The sequence below is a fragment of the Haemorhous mexicanus genome, chromosome 5 (assembly GCF_027477595.1).
Source record: "Haemorhous mexicanus isolate bHaeMex1 chromosome 5, bHaeMex1.pri, whole genome shotgun sequence".
NCBI classification, from domain to species: Eukaryota; Metazoa; Chordata; class Aves; order Passeriformes; family Fringillidae; genus Haemorhous; species Haemorhous mexicanus.
Genome location: NC_082345.1, coordinates 31,069,025 through 31,092,500, shown reverse-complemented (window position 1 = coordinate 31,092,500; position 23,476 = coordinate 31,069,025). Strand labels below are relative to the sequence as shown.

Below are 23,476 nucleotides of genomic sequence, written 5' to 3'. Positions count from 1 at the left end.
ATTGTACTAATTTTGAAGTAAAATACCATGCAGCAGTGTGTCTGGTTGCTGTGAAATGATTAGTCTACCTAAGTGCTGTACCTGCTTAGCATGAGGCTTTGCTATGCCTTTGAAGCATGACATTAATAACAGCAATATATTTTGCAATATGTTATTTTCTGTTTTGAACATGTACTTGCTTTCTGATGGGGAAATGTTTTGAAAAAAATCTTCCTTTATTGCAAGTAGGTTTAGATACCGTAAGACTTAAATGACCTTTTCTTCCTTAGCTGTCATGGCCTCGCACTGCTACTGAGCGGCTGCTGGTGGCCATGTTTGATGGTGCTGCAGCTCAGTTCCTCGCCATCCTGGAAGCACTGTCTGATCCTAGCAGGAATTTATTGCCCCCTCATCCTCCTGTTCCTGATGAAGTGCAGATTCGTGATGTCACTTCTGAGCTTTTTTCTGCAGGCCTAGAAATCCTCTCAGGTAACAGCTTAAAGAAGCCAAAACAGTTGGTGAGGAGCCTGGACCTCCATTTTATTTTGGTGTTTTTGTATTAAAAAAATAAAAGCATTTGCCTGAAAATATATTTGCTTTATAGAAATAGCACCTGTAAGAGTAAGTAGTCTTTCTTATCTTCACATAGTAGAAAATGAAAATCTGGGTTGATCTGCATGGTCTGTTATAATCAGTAAAAATCTGCAGCACTTTATGCATTTATTTTCTAAGCAAACTGGAGTTCACTTCGTAGCAGCCTTTACAGGCTTTACTGTGCCATATATTTATGGCTAAAACAGTATTAACACAATAGTGCTTTCACTACTGCTAATCAGTTCCTGCACATCCTGAGAACAGCTGGATGGGGGTTGGGCAGCCAGGCAGGGTCAAAATACCATGGTGTTTGATGTATTCTATTTTTTTTTTTTAATTCCATTCAGAGTTACGTTTAAAAGCTTGAGAAAAATACTGGACTTGATGGTTCCTTGCACACTTTTTTTGCTGGGCTCTGGGCTGAATATAGTCCTGGGTATAGAGGTATTTTGTCAGTAAAAGGTTATATAGAGACTAAGTACACTTCAGAATTATATTTTTCTTGATATGGTTACTGGCTAATTGAAATGTAACAAGTCTAATAGATTATAAATTGACTTAAGTTGTCTATGTTGAAGGTGGAGCGAGCGATGCCACCAATCACTTTGGTATAATTAATACATCATCTACTCTTCTGCAGTTGATGCTAGCAGGTAAGCTAGATTGGAATTTCAAAGGAATGTATAACCCAGTGATATAAATACTCAGCGAGCAGAATTAATTGTTAGTACCATTTCTATACATAGAGAGTCTGCAAAATGGTGTCCTCTTGGAGTGCTTCTGTGCAGGGCCAGGAGCTGGATTTTGGTGATCAAGCTTGTAGTTCCCTTCCAGCTCATGACAGTGACTGTGGCATATTGTTAGGAGTGCACAACACTGCTAAATATATTAGCTAAAACACTTGATGAGAGTTCCAAGGACCAGGAAGTCTAGTTTCTGCCTTACTGTGGTCTGAATAAACTTGAAAAGTGAGAAAATTGGCTGCCTGTGTGTATATGAACATTTTTTGATGCAGTAATGAGAAACTCTTGAAAGAAATTGCATGTGTTTCTATGCAATTTTTAAACCAAATTTTGGATAATATGAGTCTTTACAGGGTGATATGCTCTTCCTGCAACAGCAAGGACTAGATCCTCGGTGTTCTCTACACAAGTGTGTTAATATCAATAATTGTAGAGCCTCTTTTGAATGTAACAGGACACTGTGATATAGTTAAGTGGCCATGGTGGTATTTGTTGAAAGTTTGGATTTGATGATCTTGGAGGTTTTTTCAAACCTTTATGATTCTGTGGTTTCACATCCATCATTAAAGCAGCTGGTAAGCATAGACATTACTGTGAAAAGATAACTTTACATGAAACAATAGCTTTATTAAAACATCCTTCAAGATTATGTTGACTATTCAAAAATGTATGGCAATTTCTTTATATTTATCAATACCCAAATGATGAAAATAAATTAAATTAAACTTTCAATAAACTTCTGAATACATGTACATAAAATAGAGAATTTTTTTGTCATCACTGCAGGAGAAGAAGGGGTGTCTGGAGATGCTGCAGTGAAATTTGTAAAATTAGCTTTCAGCTATGAAGAGTGGAACGTGTTTTATTCTGCTTTTGAATTTGTTGATAATTTTCTTGAGGTAATCTGAATGTGATTGAGATGTTATTTATTTAGTCTTTTCCTATGAGGGTAAGGAATATTCAAAATACATATTTTAAAGACCAATTTCTATGTTTTTTTTCATCTCAATTAGGCTCAAGATGACCCAACATGGAAGAAAGCTGACATAGAACTCAAACTTCTTACATTGATGCAACCTATAGTATTCCCAGGAAAATTTGAACGTAGTTTTTCTATTACTGATGGTGGTAAGAGCAAAGAAGGCAGCACACATCAGGGTTCTGAAAAGACACAGACAATTAGAAGTGAGTGTTGTTCAGTTATAGTTGTGTTTGAATTTCAAATATTTTTGCAGCAAGAGGTTTTCTAAATTACTTAAAAACTATGTAATATGGTTCATGCAGTAGTCTATGACCGAAAGTAGTGATTGAGAAAATGCCACCTATTTTTTCTAGTTTTCATTTGTCAAAATATGACTTTATACTAGTTCTCTTAAGTGGGAAATACATGATGTGTGTTAAACATGCATCAAGTTGTAAGCAAAGATGCAGAGTGATTGAATGTTTTCAGACAAGTTTTCAGGGGAAGAGTGAAACAGGTGTTTGAAGGTTTTTTTTTTTCCGTTCTTATACCTAATTCATGCAAAAGTTCTTTACATAGAAGCAAGAAAAACTTGTTAGAGCAATTGCAGTTTAATTCCATGGCAATCAAAAACCTGGATATGTCTTAAACTTTGTTTCCTAGAAAAGGAAATGCTCACTTTTCACAAAAGTGAATAAACTTGGAATTATCTGTCCCCCTCTGAATTTACTGTTTCTTAGACCATGTTATCTTCTGGCTTATATTAGTAAATCAGTTCACTCAGATATTTTCAAACTTAGGTTTTAAATTAGATATAATGTCTTGCCTTTCCTTCCCTCCCCCTTTTTTTTTAATAAATGCTGAATGTAGAGGAATCCTTAAAACCTGGAAATCCTTTTCGTGATCTTATGATTTTGGCAACAACAGCATTTTCCTATGTCTCCACATTTGAGCAGGTAATAACAGAATTTGAGACATTTCTTCTCAATGTATCACTTAATCCATGATGAATGCCTATAATTGGAGATCAAAGGAATTGGTTGCATGACAAAATTCAAGATTATAAAAAATGAAAAAATGTACTTATAAATGTTATCAGTTTTTGAATTTAAAAAGTCTCATTTTTTAAAAATGCTTTGTAATCGGTTACTTAAAAATTGCTTATTAGATATTAAATCTATTTGGAAGACCATAGGGCTGATTCCATGTTTCAGCTAATCAAGCAGAGATGAAATTTCTTTATGTATGTTAGTTTTAGGTGGGAAATATGCTTAGCTGTGGAAAGCACTTCTGCAATATTTATAGAAATGGGGGCAGCTACCCTAAGGAATGATAAAGCCTTTTTAACAGCACTGTCTGCAATTTAAGGTAAATTCTCACTGTAAAAAACTGAAACAAGCAGTAGCAACAACAGAACCAATGAGAGTGGAACTCTGTGCTGAAGTCTTCGCTGTAGAAATAATCCCGTTATGTATCTGACGATTTATTCCCTGTGTAACCAGTTTTACTTATTCAAACTGAGATTTCCCCTTAATCTGCTACTGAGAGGGGAAGAAATTATAGTGCAATGTCACCACTACTAGCACTTGTATTAAAATAGTTTGTGATCCAAAAGGCTAATGAAAGTTTTCCTTAGAAAAAAACTGTTCTGATAACATGGCTTATTTCTTAACTGCAAAATTTATATAAGGTATTATTTGAATATTGCCACAATTTGAATGTAACTGGAGCACACACATTTTTAGCTTTAGATGTAGTATATTTAGCCAGGTATCTTGCCTGTGAGGTACCCCACAGATTACTTTAGATAGCATGATTTTTCAGTTTTTAGTATGACCTCTGTATGGAGGCAGTTATGGGGATTTACTGGTTCTTCTGCTCTTTCCTGCAAATCTTCTTGATCTTCTGTCCAGAGAAGAAAGACAAATTCATCCTTGATTAACAGAGCATTCACTGATGGTGAAATTGCATGATACATAGCTGAGGCCATCTAGCAGCTTGCTGCCTCACAACCAGTGGCAAAAATAATTTTGATTTATATTTTTTCCATTTTTTTTTTTCTCCTCCCAGTTTCATTATCAATATCCCATAAATCTTATGCTCAAATACATGGGAGTATAAGTAGTGTGGATATATCAGGTTTCACTGCACCTTAGATACTAGTTCAGCTCTGCTATAACTGGTGATAAAGATGTGTATTGATCCTTACTCTTGAGAATGTGTTTAACACATAGATGGACTCTATTGCCTTTTAAAATGTGTTAATTGGGAGGTTAACTGACTAGAGTTTAGAATTTGGTAATTATTCTCTTTGTTAGATGCAGATAGGGTTTAAGATTTCTTTCACTTGTTAGGTATTTCAGTCCAAATTTTTTTCTAGTGGTTTGTTTTTCACTGCTTCATCATCTCAAATGCACCAACAGCCCATGGAAGTACTCTGTCAAGCAAAATGAAACTATTAATTTAGATTTTCTTCTGCAAATATTTAAAGATTTAATAAAAATGAAGTTTCTCCAGAACCTATTGGTTTCAGCCTTATAGTTAATTTGCACTCTCATGTAATTTTCATCTCACTGATTTCCTTGTCCGTGTTACTTTTAAGAGCTTGCCAATAAAGAAAAAACTCCCCAAACCTCTAAATCCACTAATATTGTTGCGAAAAAAAAAGCTTGGGTGCTCTACCAGAAATTATTTTAAAAAATTATTTCTAAAGCTTTCAAAATGTCATCTCATATAAGAAAATGACACATTTTATTTACTTGTGTTGAAAAATGTTGAGACTGTTTATGTACTGAGTTATTTGTGTTTATATGCCTACCCATTTCCACAGTTATATTATTTTTTCTTTCCAGAATGTCCATCCTGACAAAGAAATACTTGTTGATGTAGTAATGTGTTTGTGGCAGAAGTGTAAAATGGAGCTTCAGGAAATCCAAAAGTGTGGAAGTCACTGCTTAGAATATATCCACAAACACCAAGCTTACCAAGTACTCCTTCATTGTATTGTATTTCTCTTAATGTGAATGCAGTCTGTTATAGTAAAGGCAGTGAAATACTGGTATCCAGTCTAAGTACCTTTTCTTATGGTAAAGTTCAGATAAATCTTCTTAAAAATATGAGTCATATGTACACTTTGAACACACTGTGCTCACATATGCCAGTACCAAAATATTCTTAGTCGACTTTTTTGCAATAAAGTAACCTCCTGTCTGCCAGTGGGCCACAGTGGTAAGAAGCTAAATTTGTGAAAACATTTGGGCAGGATGTAAGAAGAATTTGAGATGTGGCAGAAAATATCAATGTATTTCAAGAAAGTTGCCTAGATCAGTTGAATGAAGTGGCAAAAACCTTACAACTTAAGACAAGGGAGATGGGAGTCAATAGTAGAATAATATTCAGCCCATGGGATAGTCACAGCCTTACCTTGAATTTGTCCTGTGGGTGAGAGGCTCTTGGTGAAATGGGCTCTTTGGGCTGCCAGTTGGTGCTAACCAAGCAGTTTCCAGAGGAGTTAATGTTGTGACCCTATGTAGTAAAATTGTTTGGAGGTTTCCCAGAAGGTTATTTTCCTCTGTATGTACAATAGTAGTGTTTGGGTCTCTTTTATTCTGAGTTTAAGTGGGAAGATATGGAGCTAAATGAGAGGCAGGTAATCAAATCTTCTGGGAGGCTTACTGTACTAGAGCAAGGTATAAAAGTTATGGCTGTAGAACATTCATAAAACTTTGCAAAAGGAGTGGCAGGAATAATAATGTTCTAAAATAAAACAGTCTGGTGTCTGAAGGAACAGGGGCTATGGAGCAGTATAAATTCAGCATCTTAAGTCTGGTGACATTTAAAAAAAAGAAGCCAGATCCAGGAAGGGAGTTGTGTGCATGCTTGTGAATATTTTTAGTTTTGAATGCAAAACCCTGTCTACCTCTGTAATGCATAAAGGTTGTCTAAAAATTTGATTTATCTCTGTCTTGATTATTTTTTCCCCCCATTTCCTCATTTTCCCCATTTTTAGTGGGTTCATGTACTCTGGATAATGAATGAAATAATTGAGAGGAGCAACCTAGCAGACACTCATGTAATGTTTGCAGAGATAACTTTATGTCTAGCTGCAATACTGGAAAATGTAGCTGATTCTACAAGTGAATCTAAGGACCAAGAAGGTAAAGCTTTCAAGAAAAAAGAGTCTTCTTTCAAGAATGACTTTAAAGATTGGAACTTTTCTGAGCTGAAAACTAACATACATATTGAAAAAATATTGTGAAGAGGTTGTTGAGAGTAGAAGAACAGTGTTTTTAGCACAAAATTTCACCCATTATTGGAGCTAATAAAACCAGTTTTTCCAAGGATTGGTGATTTCTTTCCTTACATTTCCAGTTCTACTGAAGTAACCCTGTTTTGAATTACATCTCTTATTACTCACCCTCCTCACAGGTCTTCTACATGTCTCTTAGCCCCTTCAGGGTAGCCTCAGATCACTCCTATTTTCTCTGATTGTGGGCTAGGCAAAAGGCAGTAACTGCTGTGGCTCATTGGAGCCTTCAAATTCTGGTTGATTAGTTGCAGGCCAAAGAAATGAGGAAAATACAGAGATCAGACTGAAGCTTTTGCATTTATTGGATCATCAGTTTGGTTTTCTTCTCTATGTATTCTTGATTTTTGTATAGTAATTTAATTGTTTTTGAAGTTGAACTTGGCTGACATTATTGGGATATGCTATCACCATCACATTAAACAAATTTCTTTCCAAAACCTGACTAATGCTGTGCAATATGCATATTTAGACATACTTTCAAAGCTCTCTGTTGTGTATTTTGAAATATGAATCATAAATCTCATAAATGTCTTATAGTAACTAGAGAGTAAATGTTAAGGATCTTATTAGACCATATCTAGAAACAGAAAGTATAATAGTTTTGCACTTTTGGAAACAAAAAAAATATTGGGAAATTATTATTTGCTATTAAGGTAGGGTATGTATTGGTTTTGGTGGTTTTATGAAAATCATAACATTCTCAGGAAGACTAAATGAGGACCTCATTGTAGCACCCTTCCTTTTTCAGTTTCAATATGTCTTTTGGGAGAAAAAAAAGCTGAATAGATAGAATCTATTGGTCAAAACAGGCTGACAGTCAACCACGTGCTTGTGTTGAAAAGCACCTATTTACTGCATGAATACTGAATGGATACATATTTTCTTTTTTGTGAGGAAGAGACAGTGAACAAGCAAAAACAGGCATGCAAAAGTGGCACAAGTAGTGACTAGAAGGTTGTTCCTCTGAAAGCCCATAAAGAAAAAAAAATTTCAGCAAAGAAATGAAACTAAAGGGTTTAACCAAGAGCTAAAAAATTGTTTTCTTTTGTTTTGCAGAGGGAAACATAGGTTTGGATGCATTCTTCATAAATGAAAGTAATTTAAACAATCAAAGCAGACTTTTACAAGCTGATAATACTGCTTTAAGAAATACTAAAATGATATAGTATTTATCATAATATGACTTCTTATTCTTAAAAATCGTTCTATAAGTGAAATTAACTGTTAATTAGATAATAATAGGTTTGAATTGAACTGTTAATTATTAGATAATAATAGGTTTGAATTGATTTCAAAATGGAGAATTGATATGAATGCTACAAAAATATGAGGAACTATGGAATGAGTCCTAGTTTCATTAGCTTGGATATGATGTGGTATGAAATATTACCTTTAAAATACAATGTTATTGGCTAGTAATATCCTGTATTAGTGTAACTGTACATAGGCTGCTGTGTATCTAAGCCCTGGAAAGCTCCTCAAGAAACAATATCATTATCTTTCATAGTCAAACACTGAAAAACGGAATTATTGCCAGTCTGAAATTAGAAGTGGAGCTGATCAAATGGTACTAAAATTTTCTGGATTTATTTGATTTTCACTTCTGCTTTTCTTTCTATAACAAAGGAGGAAGTGCTTCTCTTTCACAAGATGAAACCTGTGGTATGCCTGAAATACTGATGGTAATGTCCAATTTATCTTCATTGATACATTGATTTTGAATAGAATAAGAATACTTTTGCTTGAAGCTTTTTATACTATTTTGTATTTAGTTTTGCAAAGATTAAATATTTCACTCAATCCTACTAGTGCAGAGGACAAAAAAACAAAGATATTTTTTCAAATTAAATCAAATTTGAAAATTTTCTCTGAGTCTCTTTTATCAATCCTTTTTCTGGAAGGGATTGTAATTGAAAGTTTTTTTACAGCATGAGCATAGTGATATACTTTAGTATAGTGATTTACCACTGTATACCTTTTTTTTAATGCTAATGTGTAGTACCAGCCTTAAATGGTTTATTGTCACATTTTAGTAAGATAGTAGAAATTTTAGTCCTTGCTTAATTTAGGAAAATATTTTGTGTTGTGTTTTTTTTTTTCCTTTCTGTAAGGATCATGTGGAATAGGTGGAACATCCTGAGTGTCTTTGCTTTGGTCAGCACTGTCACTGACATGTTTTATGAAAAATCCTTTCCTTAGGATTCTTCCCTCCTGAGAAGCTGAGAGGCCTCAGGAACAAACTGTAAACAATTCTTATCTGCTGCTGTGGCATGCACCAGGTGGATCTGTGATTGGTCTCATCTGGTTGTTTCCAATTAAGGGCCAATCACAGTTCACCTGCCCAGGCAGTCTCGGTCCGAGACAAGCCTTTGTTATTGATTCCTTTTCTATTCTTAGCTTAGCCTTCTAATGAAATCCTTTCCTCTATTCTTTTAGTATATTTTTAATATATTATCTATCATAAAATAATAAATCAAACCTTCTGATACATGGAGTCAACTTTCTCGTCTCTTCCCTCATCCTGGGACCCTTGTGGACAATACTACACAGCACTTTGCAGAATTTTCCAATCAGATGACTTAGTAAAGCATATTAAGGAAAAATTATATGTGCTAGCCTGAGGATTCAGGAGTGTTGTCAGTCATGTCTTAATGCTTACACACATGGACAGGGTTTAGTTCAGCGACAGTCTACTTAAACGTGGTGTTTCCTGAAAACTGTGTTTTCTTAATAGTGTTTAGGCATATTGAAAAACTGCAAATACTATGTTTTCAATTTAATTCTTTAAATTTGGTTTCATTCTGCTATAAGCTAACTCTGAGTTTTTTGGGTTTTTTTGAGCTGAAGGAAAATTGGTCCTACTTGAAATTTAAAACATTGACATTAGTATACTAAGGTATGGGAAGCCGTACTTACGTAAAGATTGTGTGACAGTTTTAAGCTTCAACAGCTAAAAAGAAAAGTGCATTACTTTTGATTGTTTATATTATAGTTTTTAATGTTATCTAAGGAAATGTGTTTATATGGGTTTTCATTTCAGAAAACGCCTACAGAACAATTACAAATTGCTTATGAAGTTCTTGAAAAAGCAATTAATGGCATGAACACATCTCGGTTAACAACCCTTTTACCTGATGGAAAGTCGATATTTGACAGCTGCTGTACAAAGGTAAAGTTTACAAAAAGCTACACTGCAACAAAATCTATCAGTAATATATTGTATTTTGATGACACAAACCTCATATTTTATTCATACTTAGAAATCTTAGCACTATCAAATGTACCTCATCTTCCTGGCCCGTGTAAGAAGAGAATAGAAAAAATATATCTCTGTGTATTAGTGTTATGGTTTAGCCCCTGCTGGTAACTGAGCTCCTCACAGTGTCCTGGGGGAAAGGTAAAAGCCAGAGAACTCATGAGTTGAGATAAGGCCAGCTTAATGGGGGAAGCAAAAGCTGTGCACACAGGCAAAGCAAAATAAGGAATTAATTCACCACTTCCCACAGGCAGGCAGGAGTTCAGCCAGCTCCAGGAGTCCCCATCACCTGTAGCTTGGGTGGCTTGGAAAGACAAATGCTATCACTCGAGCATCTACCCCTTCCTCCTTCCCCAAGGTTCATGTACTGACCGTGGTGTTGTAAGGGCTGGAACATCCCCTTGGTCAGTGGGATCACCTGCCCTGGTTGTGCCTCCTCCCAGCTTCTTGTGCCTCCTCAGCCTCCTCTCTGGTAGGGTGATGTGAGATGCAATGCTGTCACAGCCTTGATGCTGTGTGAGCACGGCTCATCAGAAATGAAGACATCCCTGATGTTAGCAGCACTATTTCCAGCACAAATCCAAACCACTGCTTCATACCAGTGACTACGAAGAAAACTTACTCTGCCTAAGCCAAAGCCAGCACAAGTTGAAAGGGCATTTCTCTCTTTCAATAATAAACTATGCACTCCTTTAGGCTTTCTTTAACATTTTCTTTTGAAATAATGATAATATATTGATTTCTTAATAAGAACAGAAATCCTTTTCATATTTATTGTTTGCAACTGTTTATTATTAAAATCAGTTTTTGTTCTTGATGTGAGTTCAGATTTTCACAATATTTTCATTCTATATCAAGATGATATTTGTTCTATGGATTCATAACACAGTAAAAGATAATTTTTACAGTTTTGTCTTTATTATTGATCCAGTTTTCTATTGATTCTCAGATTTTGTCTATTTTTTTTTGTCCATTTTCCGTGCTCTCCCTGTCTGGTCACTCTCCTTTCCATGCTTTCTTGATTGACTGCACATTATACAAATATGACAAATTTCAGTGTTTGTCAGTTTACTGAAATAATATCAATATCAAGAAAAATGCAGTAAGCTAAGTAGTGGAACTTTGTATTTGCTTAATTTACCACTTCCTATTTTTTAGGTGGACTCAAATGATCAGAATTTGAATTCTGTTTTGGGAAATGGTGATGATAAAAGAGGAACAGATAATGGTTTTGTGACAGATTTACACTTGGAGCTCATTCAGGCCCAACATCGAGTAGCTGTGAAACTTCTTAAAATTATACAAGGTAGGCTTCACTAAAGTTAAATAATCTTTATAACTTGATTAGAATCTTTTTTGCTAATATATTCTGTAGTTCTAAGAAATAAAGGAGTATCTGCTTTCTGGAGAGGAGCTGATGTTGGGCAGTTTGTATGCCACATATAGACAGAAATAATGTACTAAATTGGCAGAATTTAGATTTACACGATACTAGTCTGCAACTTCTACTCAACCAGTGGGAGTTAAACTTTGCTGCAACTAATGGATTTCATTTCTAGACACTAGGTTGTTTATAATATTAACTTTTACAATGCCAGTAAAGAAAAATGTTCTGCAGATTTTTCTTCTGTCATGCTAATTTTCTCTCTAGGGAATGACTTTAATATTTTATTCAGTGCTCTTTGTAATTTGAACTTCTATTCCTGTGAAGTTGTCTCTGTATGTCAGGAGATACTCCACTCTTGCCAAATGGCTTCTGAAGAAAACTCGGCTTGTTCTTTCTTTCTTAGTGTTGTTTTGGTTTTTTTAAATTAAAACCTAGTATTAGTTTGACACTGCAGAGCTACACTGTGCCCTGCTCCCTATGATCAAACAAAACCTCTATTCTTCTGTGGTGTTAATATAACTACTGAAGATGTTAGGCAGGAAGGTGGAATATTTTTAGTGGCATGATCTGTACAAGAAATTCTACTTGAACCAAAAAAAAGAATGTGAGATGGAGCAGAGCTTTACTATAAGTTTGCATAATAATCGCTCACTCCTTTTTTTTGCAATAGTACTATCAAAATAACTCAGTATTTCCTTCCCACACAGGTCCTCAAGTTGTTGACAGAAGTCCTAAGTCTAGTAAATCTCAGGAGAAGAATACTGAACATTTCCAATATTTATCAGGTAAAACATTACTTAAGGTTTTAGAAGTATAATAAATTATTGCCATGGTATTATAAATGTCTTGAAATATCTGTACTCTAGAGGAACTTATAAAGAAAAAAATTAAAAGGAATAAGCTATCCAGAGCAATCTTCTTGATGCAAAAGGCTGCACAGAAGTTCCCTGAAGACTTAACTACAACTTCCCAAAGGCAGCTACTGGAGGTAATAAGAAAAACCTTATGATAGAACTTCTTTACCATTAGCACAGTTTTTCATTTTTTGTGTAATTAAGACACATAATACTACTTCTTATAAAAGCAAGAAAAATGGAAGGAACTTGAGAATCATTGTGTGTTTTTAACTTCTATTGTCAATTTTTTTCCTGAGAAGTTTCAAAGAATAAATTGATCTTAAAACAAGAAAAGAGCACATCCCCAAATTTTGTGCATACATGCAAATTTCAGGAAACCTGAGAGCATATAAGATCTTTTCTTCTGTACTGTATCTCCTGGACTTTGCAGTTACGAACCTAGACCGTGCTAAAATGTCATTCAGATTTCCTTACTTTGGCAACTTTTGACACTGTTCTTTTTCCCAGATCTCCAAGTCTTAGAATACTTTAGCTGGTGATGATGACATGGACTTTATTTTATTCTTTCTAAAAAACCAATTTAGATATTGGGATTTTTGGAATCTATTGGATCTAAAAGCAGAGTCTTCCTGGGTTCATTTCAGTCTCTTGAAATCAATGAGAGTATTTCCATTGACATTTGCGCCAGCATCTGTCCATGAAAATTGCCTGCTCATCAACAGGGCTTGAAATTTCTTTATGGCTTGTACAACAGATAACAGAAACTGCAATTTTCACTATATAAAATATGAAAGAGTATTTTAAACAAGGTTACTAGAAGTTGTTTTTCTTTTAAGTGCCACAAATTTGGAAGCATAAGTAATACATATATTTATTACATCAGAAGAATGCAAAAACTGTATCAGAAAACGCATGCATTAAGAATATATCTCATATATTTGTAAAATATGTGTATAACTAATATCAGATGTTGTGATATAGTATGCAAATTGTAACTGTAGTCACTAGTGCAGAATTACAAACATTTCCCAAGAAGTATCTGGTTATCCCAAGCAAATATTTACCAAGCTCTTATACTGACCTTCAGTACCTTTTGCTTATGTGCACTGTTGATCCAGAAAGATGTAGATAAAAAAATATAATATAACTGCAGATAGTTGGCAGAAAATATTGGAATTCATTTTGTCTGGACAAACTTAGCATGATCTCTTCTGATATTTGTTTTGTGATGAAATATTTAATTATATGCTCAATTAACTTTCCTGCTTGAGGTGGATGGTGCTCACTTAATAAGCAGCAAATCCATACTTTTATTTTCATGCTTTTGCTTTTTTTGTATTGTAGAATTTTATATAGAATTGCATCTTCTGGTCTTTTCTCCTGTAATCAGCACAATATGCTACAAATCTGTTTTTGTTATGTAGCAAAATAGGAAGCAGTTTATTTTATTTTGAGAAGCATACAAATAACCATTTCTCATGCAGTAAACAACTGAGTAGATATGGAAGCTTCTGAGTCATATGTGTTTACTCAATTACATCAAACTGCCTAATGACCTGTTATGCATTTTTATTATTTCTTTCACAGTTGTTTTCCTGTCCTGTATGTCTAGTTGGACATCCAGGTTTTTACAGAATTGGATACTCTGGTAGTTCTCATTGGCCAGTTGGAATATGAATGTATGTGATTAAGTTAATATCATGGTGCAAGTCTGTGACAGAGGCAGGGATAAAATGTATTTTATCACAGGTCAAGCATTTGGGGGTTTTATGGTGACATTTGGCTTCCTCAACCGCAAGATTTTTCTTGCTCATCTTGCAACACTGCCACATTTATTATCTTCCAAGTTCTACAATTACTGAAGTACAGGTCATGCAGTACCACTCTCAGTCATAACACCACCTTTAATCAAGCTGGGAGCATTTTCACCCTTGCACATAAACAGAAATATATCCTCAGACAAGAATGAGTCTGTGATGCTTTTAATTAAAAATTGTGTCATAGGACTGCTTACAAAGGAGAAGTATAGCTTTTAAGGAAGCAATGAAACTTCAAACTGCTGATTGCAAAAGCTGAATGGTTGTGTGATACGAAGATTCACTCTGTATCTTGTTCTTTATCTTACATCCTTCCTGTATGTGTCTCACTAGGGTGGATGCAACCCTAATCTAAAGGGTGAGGGAATGAGGTGGAGTGGTAGGGCTGTGAAAATGATTAGCTATGCAAAAGGCTCTGGTAAATTTTAGCTCCCTGTTTCACTCATTTCACCATAAGCCTGAAATCTTGTCGTAATTTTTTGGGCATGAGATTCCAGGCTTAGTTTGTGATCTGACCACTATGGTGTAGTCTTCTAAACGTATGAGGACAGAAACAAGGAACTGTTAAGGTGCAAGATTATAGGATTGTCACTGAATTACCAATAACTTGGATTTTTTTTTTTTTTTTCATTTTATCTTTCAGACTCAGCTCAGCATAAGTCCTTGGTCCAGTGTAGGGTACTAAAAGGTGTCAAATAAAATTTCTAGTTGTAGAAATATGTAATTTCTTGTCTCTACACAAAATGTAATCCTTGTTCATCTCTGTGAGTTGGCCTTTTTGGCTTTGATATGCACTGAACAGCTGCCACAAGTAAAGATGCAGAAGTACTAAGTTCTTAATATTAGATTGGCAAGTTAAGTTTCTCTTGAACTGGCAGTGAAATCAAGGTGAAGAAACCTAACAATTTGCTATTCGGTTAAGTAAGAAAAAAGTGTAGCCTTGATCTCCAACCAAATGGCCTCATAATCACTGTATTCAGGATGTCTCCACATCTTTGACACCCGACTATCAGTCAGCTTTCAGCTGTCTACAGTTAACCAAGGGAAAAATGGCTTAGCCCTACTTTTTCTGGACCCACATTCTCCTCCTTTTTCTTTATTTGTAGCCTTTATTTTTTCCCTCTGTTTCTGAAGTACAAATAATTCAGTCCAACTGCTTCTACAGCTCCTCTAGAAATTCCACAGATTAGGTTTCCAGCTCTCTCCTAAATAGGAGTTGATATCTTTTTTATTTCTTGTTGGAGTTAACCACTGGCTGGCACTAATTGCTTATCACCATTATATGTGATCACTATCTTTTTTCCTATAGGTTCTTCCAAAATTAGATCTACTTCTTTCATAGCATTCTCTAATTATGAAATTAATCTGCATATATAAGCTTACACCATTCATCCTCATTTAGGATGTAGGATAATATGAAAAGTTTACTACATAGCAGTGAAATTTTCTATGACAATTTGAAAACAATGTATAAAATTTAAATGTCTGTTATATTTTAATAGTTTTCTCTTTTGTTTTCATTTCAATCATAGGAAGCACTAGCTTTAATTGAGCAAGTTGAAGCTGAACAAAGTGCATTGTATTGCAGTCTTAAAGAATCTATGAGAAGCAAGAAGAAAAGCAGGACTCCTCCTCCTCCTCTTTTACTTTCTAGATCACATTGTTCCATGATATTTAAACCAGCCCCATTTGATTCAGATATTCAGGTAATGTTTTTTATGATGACTGCATAAGAAATAGCTAAACCATACACAGAGAAAAAGTTGTTTCAACAGTGCTAAACCAACACATTTTTCTTTGTTCCTGAGAGGATTATGTTCTTCTGACTTAATTAAGTATCCCTTTTTTTTTTTTTTCCTGCTGTGAGTCAGTTTTCCTCTGTGACTCACTGTTTTGATCTTCACATTTGCATGAGTCTTTCTTAATCTTGTGTATCATGTCCCTGGGTGCTTCTGTTGTCTAATACTTACTTATTCCACTTATCAAAAGCAAATTTTCTTGCTTAGGGGTTGACTTACTCCTAGTTACCCTCTGAAGAGAGACTGTTGCATCATGTGATGCAAACATCTCTGTTAATGCAGTGTTGAAGTGACACAGTTCAGGTGGAAATAATCCACTTTCTGTTGGACATGTAGAGTCACAGGACTATGTGGATCATAGGGAGTATTAGGAGAGGTCTCTTGTCCAACCTTCTGCTTGGAGTAGGTTTGACTGTGAAACTAAAGCACTTTGCTCAGAGCTTTATGCAGTCAGTTCTGAAAACTTCCAAGAATGGGACAGCTTCTCTGGAAAGTGTGTTCCAAAAGGGCAACTTGTTCATAGAAAACTTTTTTTCTTATGTACAGTTGGAGTCTCCCTTGCTTCAATTTAGATCTATTGTTTTTCCTTCTCCTACCATGCACTACTGTGAAAAGTAAATGGCATCTATTCCTCTCCCTTCCTTTGCTAATCAAGTAATTTTATCACAGAGACCAGTCATGGTGGTCAGCCCTGATTTGCCCTTAGTAAATCCCTTCTCACTGTTCTAAATCACCCTATTATCCATCCCTTGTCCAGAAAGGATTCAAACAGGCTGAAGTATGAAAAATTCACTAGCTGCAGTTTTCTTGAGAAATTTTCATAATGATTTTGCAAGCTTCTTCAAAATACTCATGTGTATTTTGAAGAAGCTCAAATCTTACAAATAGTGGTAAGAATATTTCTTTGAACAGTTGTTTCATAACCTGCAGTTTCATTGCAGTTTTATCAGTAAATTTCAAACAGTTTAATTAGAGAAAACTTTATAATTTTTGTCCTTACTGAATCTAAATAAAATTTAAAAACCCCCAAACTTTAAAGTTTGGTAGTGCATTTGTAGTAGTATATGTTCCAACTTAATTTTGTTTGATACAGGAGGGTGAATGCAGCATCTTGAGCCACTAGATGGCGAAGTGTGATTATTATTCTTATAATTTGAGCCCTGATAGTCCAGAAGACCTTTTTTTCTGAAGTTAACACAGAGTTGTTAGGCAGACAGGAAAGGTATTTTTTAAATGTAGAAGTTATTAACCGAATGCTTAAGATTTAGTTAGTTTCTTAGGATAAATGTGTGCCTCAGATTTAATTTGACATATATAGAGTTCCTGTACTAGGAGTCAAAATACCAGTGAGATTTTCAGATCTTAAGGCTCATTTGCTGAAAATAGTCTCTTCCATTTCAATAACACCTTGTGAGAAACAGTCAATAGGGAAACACCAACAAATGTCATCGTTTAGACTTCTGTGAGGCCTTTGATGCAGTCCCACATGACATGCTGATCTCCAGATTGAAGAGGCATTTGATGGATGAATTGGCATTCAGTGGGTAAGGAATTGGCTGGATGGACACAGCCAGAGTTGTAGCCCATGGCTCCATGTCTAGGTAGAGGATGGTGATGAGTGGGGTCCCTCAGAGCTCCCTCTTGGGACTGATGCTCTTCAGTACCTTCATTGATGACTGACAGTGAGGTCGAGTGCAGCCTCAGCAGAGTTGCTGACAGGAAGCTGAGCTCTGCAGCTGACATAACAGAAGGAAGGAGCGTCATACCTGCATTTCTTTTGTCTCATTTTAAGGATCTGTCCTCAAGTAGTTTGCTAAATCAGAGCTCAGTGCCAACTTTAGAAGAATACCATTGCAGGGATAATGGATCTAGGTGACTTTAAGTCTGTGACCTGTAGAGTCTGTGCTTTGGGATAGCTTTGAGGAATAGGGTAGCTCAAGGTGGGGTAAGGATAATGGAGAATCATCTGGTTTTATTGCCACTAGTAGTATATCTAGTTTTCCATCTAAATAAATTATTGATGTTTTTAGTGCAGTTAGCCTATACTTTTTTATAACTAAGCCAAGTTTTTTTGCAGAGACTGTTTTCATAAAATTTGTACATTCTACATTAGGCAAAAATTGGAAATAATACTGTGCATCAATTAATTTTGTTCTCATTTTCTTCAAAGGTTTCATGGTACTGTATTTTGGGCTGTGTAGCAGGAGGAAGTAATACAAAAGTAAGGTTAAATAATAATAAACTTCAAAATTCAGGAGAACAGGTAAGACAGAGGTAAAGCTTGTTTATTTAATTCTCTCTTCCTGTTAAAAAATCCAACTCTCTAAGTCTTTCTATCGGACATATTTTTCAAAATCATGTAACTGGCTAAGCCTTTGACAAGCTCTTCTATCTTCACACCGAACAACTTCCAGGAATCTTTTTTGAATAAGAAAATAAATTACTCAAAAGCTTCAAGATTTAAACTAATCTGTACCTTGTTTTAACTGTTTATTTGAGTGATGTCTAAGAAATGCAAAAGTAAAAGGAAGTATATGAAGTATTTATAGAGTGTGCTCCAGACACTACTCTTCCAGGAATTCAAAAAAAGAGAAATTCTAAACAGATGAAAATTTATTATTCTTCTTAATTGTGTAACTTCTATCAGCTATTTCTTCTAAACAATACACTGCCTTACTTAATGCTGGCAGTATGGTAATATAACTTTTTCAATAACCTTCACATTCTGGCACAGTTTATTTCTAGGTTCATGCTTTTTCCCTTTCATTCTGTGAACATGTGGTGTGGTGAATCATCCCACACATCTTTAACTACTTATGACTGATCATGTTGACTGTCTTGCTACTTCTATATTATTTGTTCATTACAATTTGACCTTTAATTTTTTTGATTTTTTTTGTTTGTTTGTTGGTTTGGTTTGGTTTTGCATTTTTTGGTAGGTTTTTTTTCCTTTATATCACATTCTGGTGTTTCTGCACAGTCTGAGAAAGTTCTGGTTTTCATTCACTCATGCCTGCTATAGCATCATCCTCCTGTATGACAACAATGAACCATCCAAATACTGTGCATTTTGTAATTTAAGAAAGGAGCAAGAAAACTCCAGCATGTCCTCTTCAGCTTCTATAGTCTAACACCTCATTGATCGCCTCAGTGATGATTTTTGTATCTGGAAATCTTTATTAAGAGTTCTGTTCTTTGCAGGGCAAAAGAATTGCCCTGTTCTTTGTGCAGAAGAATGTTATCAATCTCTTCTGCCTGATGTTTCAGGCTTTCCTGGCTTTGTAAGCAAGCTCTATACTAACACTGACAGACTTGTGTATGGTGATGGAGAGGAAATCTCCACCGTTCGTTCCCCTGGCTCTTCTCCTTAAAGGAAAGTGTATGAGAAGAGAAGGTGAGTGTAGGTGCTGGCAGTAGAGGCTTTGATGTTATTCCTGATACTCTGATCATCAAATCCACAAAACTGAGTTTCCTGTGATGTTTAGTTTGCTAGTTTCAATATTCCACCCCCTATCAGGTGAATTAAGTGTTTGACAGGTGACTTTCACCCCACTGCCAGCTGTTTTTTCTGTACATTTGCTGCAATCCATCCAAGCCACTGACCATCTTAGCTCTGACAGATACTGGAGACACACAGACCTGAGCTTAACCATGCACCTCTGCAATGGAACTTCTGTTTGCTTTAGGATATACTTTTGCAAAATGCTTATCTGCAGACAAAGCGTCTATCTGCTGACTTCAATAAAAAAGTTTAGAGTTCTTGGGTATAGAATGATCTATCAACTTATTATAAAGGGGAGTTGCAGACTGTTGTACGCTTATTTCTGGTTTGCTGGTTCAGAATTCAGCCCCAGCATCCTGAAGGGATTTCTGTTGTTCAGAGGTCTCCTTATGAAGGACAGACTGTTTGAATAAGAGCATTGTGTTGATGCTGTGTTATGATGATCTCAATTCTCATATTATCCTTCCATCACTGGCATTTGTTTCTTGTTTCAAGACCCTTGAAGTCTTTCAGTCTTCCTTATGTAAGTCACCTTGGTTACAGAGAGGAAGGTGGAAAATCCTCTTAGGAGTGAGCCATGATGTTAAAGTGCAGGTATACAATTACTTGAAGGAAAAATTAAGATCTTGAAAGTGTGTTGTTTGCTTCACAGACTCCTAAGTGTGTTAGTGGTGCTGAAAAGAGCCAGAGATATCTCTGCCTTTATCTGATAGAAGAAGGTGGCATGTATGAAGGAGAGCAATGTGGTCTTTGTGTGGAAGCACAGCTCAGGGACAGAGTGTTTCAACTCAGTGACTGCAAGCATGGACAATCACCGTGTGAATGTTCAAATGGACACAAATATCTTAGAAAAACATCAGGTCTTGGTACTTAACTGTTCTCTTAGGTTATGTGCTCTGTGTACATATCAGAATTCCAGAGAAAACGGATCCTTTTTTTCACCTATCATTTCATTGTTCTCTCATAGTTTTCAAGAATTTAATACAAGAATCTAGTACATTACACGCTATTAATCTGGATTGTACTTTGGTTATATCCAAGAGCATTAAACAGTTTGTTTAATCATTAAAGTTTAGAATTTGAGATTTGTTTTTAGTATGTACAGTGAGTCTAACAAGAAAAATATTTTTATTGGTAGATACTGGCAGATGGGAAAACTCTCTTGGAAGTCCAAGGGTTAGATGCCAATGAAAAATACATATTTGCTGTGGCAGCATATTCTGCAGATGGAAAACTTATTGGGGATGCCGTTGGGCAAATGACCAAGCCAATCCTTGCCTATCCACCCCTTTCTGCTACTACTGTTCGGGCATATCTAACTCAGGTAGGGTCAGAAATATGATAATGGACACCTACTTTCATTTGGCTGTAATTATTTGTTTTCAGTGGTTGTTCCAAAACTGCATCTGGTAACAGCTTGAGACCTTCTTGCTGAAAGCTTGATAAGCACAAATAACAATTTTAACATAAAAATAGTATATCTAAGTAAGCTCATTCTTAATTCAAAATTATTAAAAATTTCAGCTTAAGTGGAAAGGACTCAGTTTTCTTACCCATCTCTGTTTTACAGTCTGCATTTAACTTTTTTCTTTTTTTTTTCTTAATAATTTGGGTTTTTTTCATTTTTGTGGTTGAGACTAAGTACTAGAAATCGTCTTGTTAGTCACTATGGAATAAAAATATTATTGAACTTAGCAGATATCAAAGCCAACCATTTTCTTATTGAAATTAGTTTTGTAGTATTGTGTGAAAGGCCACAAAGGTTGTCAGATCATTATAATTTTGTATTCTTACAAAAGGATATTTAAAACAAATTGTGACACAGAGGAAAGTGAAATTGTCTAGCCCTATAGATAGATAATGGGGAACAGTTAGAAGCTTTCCCAAAATATTCCAGTGGGAGATATATCCATGTGAATTTATGCCTATTTATTTGGCTTAGTTTACATCCTGTTATTCAGAGCAGAAGGGCATTCTGCAGTATTAGCAAAATAAAAGTGAACCTAAATGAATTTATATGCCTTCAAGAACTGCAGTACAATGCCTGTAAAGTTTTCCACACAGGGCTGTTATAGCATTGGTCAGCAGTCAAGGAACCCCTTTGCTTTCCCTGATGCTAAATCTGAACCACACTAATATTAGTAGAATCCAATTATTGCTGCATGTATTTTATTCAACTGTGTCGGGATATTCTTAGAGAAATTGTAAATTTACATGTTGTGGGGAGTTTTGAAGCCTTATTTTTCCTGTAATTTTGTCTGGCTTGGTTATCCCATGAGCATGTCAACTCACTGTTTGTTTGTTTTGCAGGTAGCCTATCAGACGGGCAACTTTAGATTAGCCAGAGCAGCTTTTTCACCAATGTGGGATTACTTTGTTTCAGATTCTTCTCCACGGCCTCCCAATGCAGCTGTAATTTCTGCAAGTAGCAATTTGACTATATCTGGAAAAAGGTAATTGGTGAAATGAAATTAAAATAATAATGAATTATTTATAATTGTTTTTATTATAGATGTGCACATTTTATTTAGAAGAGTTCCAGGCTGGGAAATTTTGTTCAGGCTTGTGATATGAAAAATGTTCTGAAGAAAAGGTTTATAATTAGCAGAGGATTTGTGTTATGTATGGCACTGCTAACATTTACACACCTAATTCTTTGTAATGGCTGTTTTCTTAAGATAATTGTGAAACATTTCCAAAGTGGGTACTAGTTTTGTGTGATGCATTTTCACATACAAAATGTATCATATGCATTGGGTGCTTGACTTTCCAATTAAGAGAGCAATAGATCTCACAAATTGTGAACATTTCGTCAAGAACACCAACCAAAACAGGTAAATTCTTGCTAATTTTGTTTTGGGCTAGCTATATAATATGCCAGTAATCTTTGCATATGCTAAAGGTCTTTACAGATATTTAAAATTAATTACTTTATGAAAAAAATTTCAAATGTTCAACTGTAATTATAGAAGTTTTTCATTACCCAGCTAGAAATGTTGTGGCTACATTTACTGAAATTCTGTAGATCCAGGTTCAGAAATACATCAAAACTGAACTTATTCCCAGATAAAAGCTGTTTTAATCCAATAATAGACATGAAATACTATAAGAAAAATAGTTTTATATGTAAGTCAGCTATTTATTATTTGATAAGAAATTAACATCCAATATAGCTGAATACAAATAATCAACTTCAGTGTCTGCCCTTCAAGTGCCACCACATGTCTGATACCAGGCATACAAATGCACCAAGGGTCTTGATGTTACATGCAGCACTTGGGATTTACAGCCTGTGGACTGCATTGATGCTGCCAGAAAATCACTCTTCATACCATCTCATGACTATGTGGGGTTTTTTAATCTATTCCTGGCCAGTAAACAAAAGCAGGAATAATCATTGTGCTGTTTTCTGCATTTTTTTTGTCATTACTGTTTTTTCATAAGCAATTATTTTAACACGCTCAGCTCAAGAGATAACATTGTAGTAAGTCTATTTTCAGATAAATTAGATGAAGACATAAAATTTTAAGCAGCTGTGCAAAGCAGTTCTGGGGATTTTTCTTTTCTGATGGTTATGGCCAAGCCCCCCCACCCCTTTTATTTTTTTTTTTTTTAAATTAACATGGAAGATTCTCACTGCTGCGGTATCAGGCAGTTTCGGGGTTTCTGAGCAGTTGGTAAGAAATTGGACTCCCTAAAGGGCCAGCAGAGGGAGCCTGAAGAAAAGGAAACCTGTATTTCCAGCCAGAAGCCCTGGTGGTGGTATCTTGATAATGTCAAGTGATTGAATGTGTCTATTTGATCTTCCTTCTCGACTTTCAGTCTCTTTCAGGAAACACAATCGAGGAGAAGAAGGAATTTTTTTCTTTTACTTCAAAATCATCGGATTTTTTCTGTAACAAAAATATTAAAAAAATACAGCAATTACAAATGCTCCTCTGTCCCCAGGGAAGGAAAAAAACCAACCAAAAATATCTTGACAGAAAAACAGGCCGAAGAGATGAGATTCTTTTGAGACTTGTAATACGAGACATAAGTGTTGAAAAGGAGTCTGTTAGTAATAGTTAGTAATGGACTTCACAACTGCATGTATCATTGTCAGAATACAGAAGAACAGTGTGTAAAAGGAGACACTGAAAACAAATAAGCTGTAGCATCATCTGAAGTTTTCAAAGACAATTCAGAATTAGTTGCACTATATTAGATGATGCAAATAAGGACAAGTTGTCTTCGATTAGTAGAAAGTGAATAGCAATTTCAAAAGAAGTTGTA

At 35.2% G+C, this 23,476-nt stretch overlaps 1 protein-coding gene across 1 annotated transcript in view; it reads left to right on the top strand.

Annotated features, from left to right (window-relative positions):
* CFAP54 (cilia and flagella associated protein 54) overlaps window positions 1-23,476 on the top strand; it is a 104,029-nt gene that overhangs the window by 16,288 nt on the left and 64,265 nt on the right. Inside the window, exons 9-24 of the mRNA XM_059846738.1 lie at window positions 270-468; window positions 1,152-1,226; window positions 2,103-2,215; window positions 2,330-2,501; window positions 3,148-3,233; window positions 5,130-5,264; window positions 6,287-6,434; window positions 8,213-8,268; window positions 9,627-9,755; window positions 11,001-11,148; window positions 11,937-12,014; window positions 12,096-12,217; window positions 15,436-15,609; window positions 17,873-17,965; window positions 20,343-20,528; window positions 21,515-21,657. Coding sequence (XP_059702721.1) covers window positions 270-468; window positions 1,152-1,226; window positions 2,103-2,215; window positions 2,330-2,501; window positions 3,148-3,233; window positions 5,130-5,264; window positions 6,287-6,434; window positions 8,213-8,268; window positions 9,627-9,755; window positions 11,001-11,148; window positions 11,937-12,014; window positions 12,096-12,217; window positions 15,436-15,609; window positions 17,873-17,965; window positions 20,343-20,528; window positions 21,515-21,657 — 2,057 coding nt within the window. The remainder of the gene's footprint in view (window positions 1-269; window positions 469-1,151; window positions 1,227-2,102; window positions 2,216-2,329; window positions 2,502-3,147; window positions 3,234-5,129; window positions 5,265-6,286; window positions 6,435-8,212; window positions 8,269-9,626; window positions 9,756-11,000; window positions 11,149-11,936; window positions 12,015-12,095; window positions 12,218-15,435; window positions 15,610-17,872; window positions 17,966-20,342; window positions 20,529-21,514; window positions 21,658-23,476) is intronic.